This window comes from Olea europaea, unplaced genomic scaffold, assembly GCF_002742605.1.
Source record: "Olea europaea var. sylvestris unplaced genomic scaffold, O_europaea_v1 scaffold28026, whole genome shotgun sequence".
NCBI classification, from domain to species: domain Eukaryota; kingdom Viridiplantae; phylum Streptophyta; class Magnoliopsida; order Lamiales; family Oleaceae; genus Olea; species Olea europaea.
Genome location: NW_019246513.1, coordinates 1 through 1,455, shown reverse-complemented (window position 1 = coordinate 1,455; position 1,455 = coordinate 1). Strand labels below are relative to the sequence as shown.

Here is a 1,455-nt window from a genome sequence, read left to right as displayed (position 1 = left end):
GAAATACAAAAATTCAAAATGAATTCAAAACTCAAAATTAAAAACTGAAATACGAAGAGAACAACCCTTAGGCGTTACAAATGGCCGACATTTTCAAAGAGATACAAATCCAGATCCCAAAATCTATAAAAATCCTCTCTGTTTCATTGAACCGTTCAAGGAGCCCGGTTGGCTAATTAAATCTATCGGTTCAAAGAATCCGATGGCTGGCCCGAGTTACTCATTCGGTCCAAGATTGTTTGGGCTGATCGAGCGATCGTTGTACTCCGTTACGCACACCGCGCAAGTTAGTAACTTTAGTCTTATGAAATTAGCATAAGCACCTTTAGATATTACTCATCACTGACCAGATAATCTGAATCCAAATTCCTGCATATTCAAAACAAATTTGGGAAATTTCTGTATGTGTTGTTTTATTGTTTGTAGAATTTGATTATGGCTACTATACCATCATATCAATTTTATCCAAAAAATAATTTCTTGATACACTCATTCCAGAGCTCAGTCTCCAAATTCCATGGTGGAACAACCCTCCAATTCTTTTACAGTTCTTCACTCCCCTCCAAGAATCTATATTTTAGTTCAACCCATGATAAAATCCACTCAGATTCATTTCCCAAGAGAAAACCACAAAAAAAACCCAATCTTTTGCCAAAACAGAGAAACAAAATGTGGAATTTGGGTAGTGAAACACCCATTTCACAGTCTAGTGATAGGGAGAGGATATCTAGTAATTCTTGGTTTGATAAATGGAATAAAATGGACAGGCCAAATGGCGTGAGAAGGCCTCCAGCAGCGTTGCATTATAGGAATAGTGGAGATGTTTCGAGTTCGGATTGTGAAGAACGAACTAGTACTAGTAGTGGTGGTAGTACAATGGAGAGGATTGTTGAGAAGTTGAAGAAGTTTGGGTACATAGATGATGTTAGCGAGAAGAATGGGAATGCAGGAAGAGTGATAGAAAAAGGGTCAGTAGAAGATATATTTTATGTTGAGGAAGGGTTATTGCCAGATACAAGAGGTGGGTTCTCAGAGAAGTCATTGTTCAGGGATGAGAGTAGTAATGGAAAGGTGAGGTTCCCATGGGAGAAAAATGTGGTAGAGGATGAGGAGAAGCGGAGTTCAGACAGACGAAAGGTTAGGAGTTTGGCCGAGTTGACTCTTCCTGAGTCGGAGCTGAGGAGGTTGAAGAACTTGGCTCTTCGGATAAAGAACAAGACAAGGATTAGCGGTGCAGGTGTTACACAACAGGTTGTGGAGACTATTAGAGAGAAATGGAAAACATCAGAGGTTGTGAGGTTGAAGATTGAGGGCGCTCCTGCCCTTAACATGAAGCGAATGCACGAGATTTTAGAGGTCAGCTCTCATATAAATTTTATAAAATTCTACTGTTTTGTAGTTAATAGCTATTGTTAATAATAAAAGGTCACAAGGATGTAAAATAGGGACTATAAC

General features: G+C 39.0%; 1 protein-coding gene across 1 annotated transcript; it reads left to right on the top strand.

Annotated features, from left to right (window-relative positions):
* Positions 1 to 309: 309 nt before the first annotated feature.
* Positions 310 to 1,437, top strand: LOC111383993 (CRM-domain containing factor CFM3A, chloroplastic/mitochondrial-like). The gene has a single exon (XM_023008194.1). The coding sequence runs from the start codon at positions 436 to 438 to the stop codon at positions 1,414 to 1,416; it is 981 nt and encodes a 326-aa protein (XP_022863962.1). The 5' UTR covers positions 310 to 435; the 3' UTR covers positions 1,417 to 1,437.
* The last annotated feature ends 18 nt before the right edge of the window (positions 1,438 to 1,455 follow it).

Excerpts from the sequence above, each read along its gene's own strand:
- LOC111383993 (XM_023008194.1), top strand. The coding sequence starts at position 436 with ATGGCTACTATACCATCATATCAATTTTATCCAAAAAATAATTTCTTG.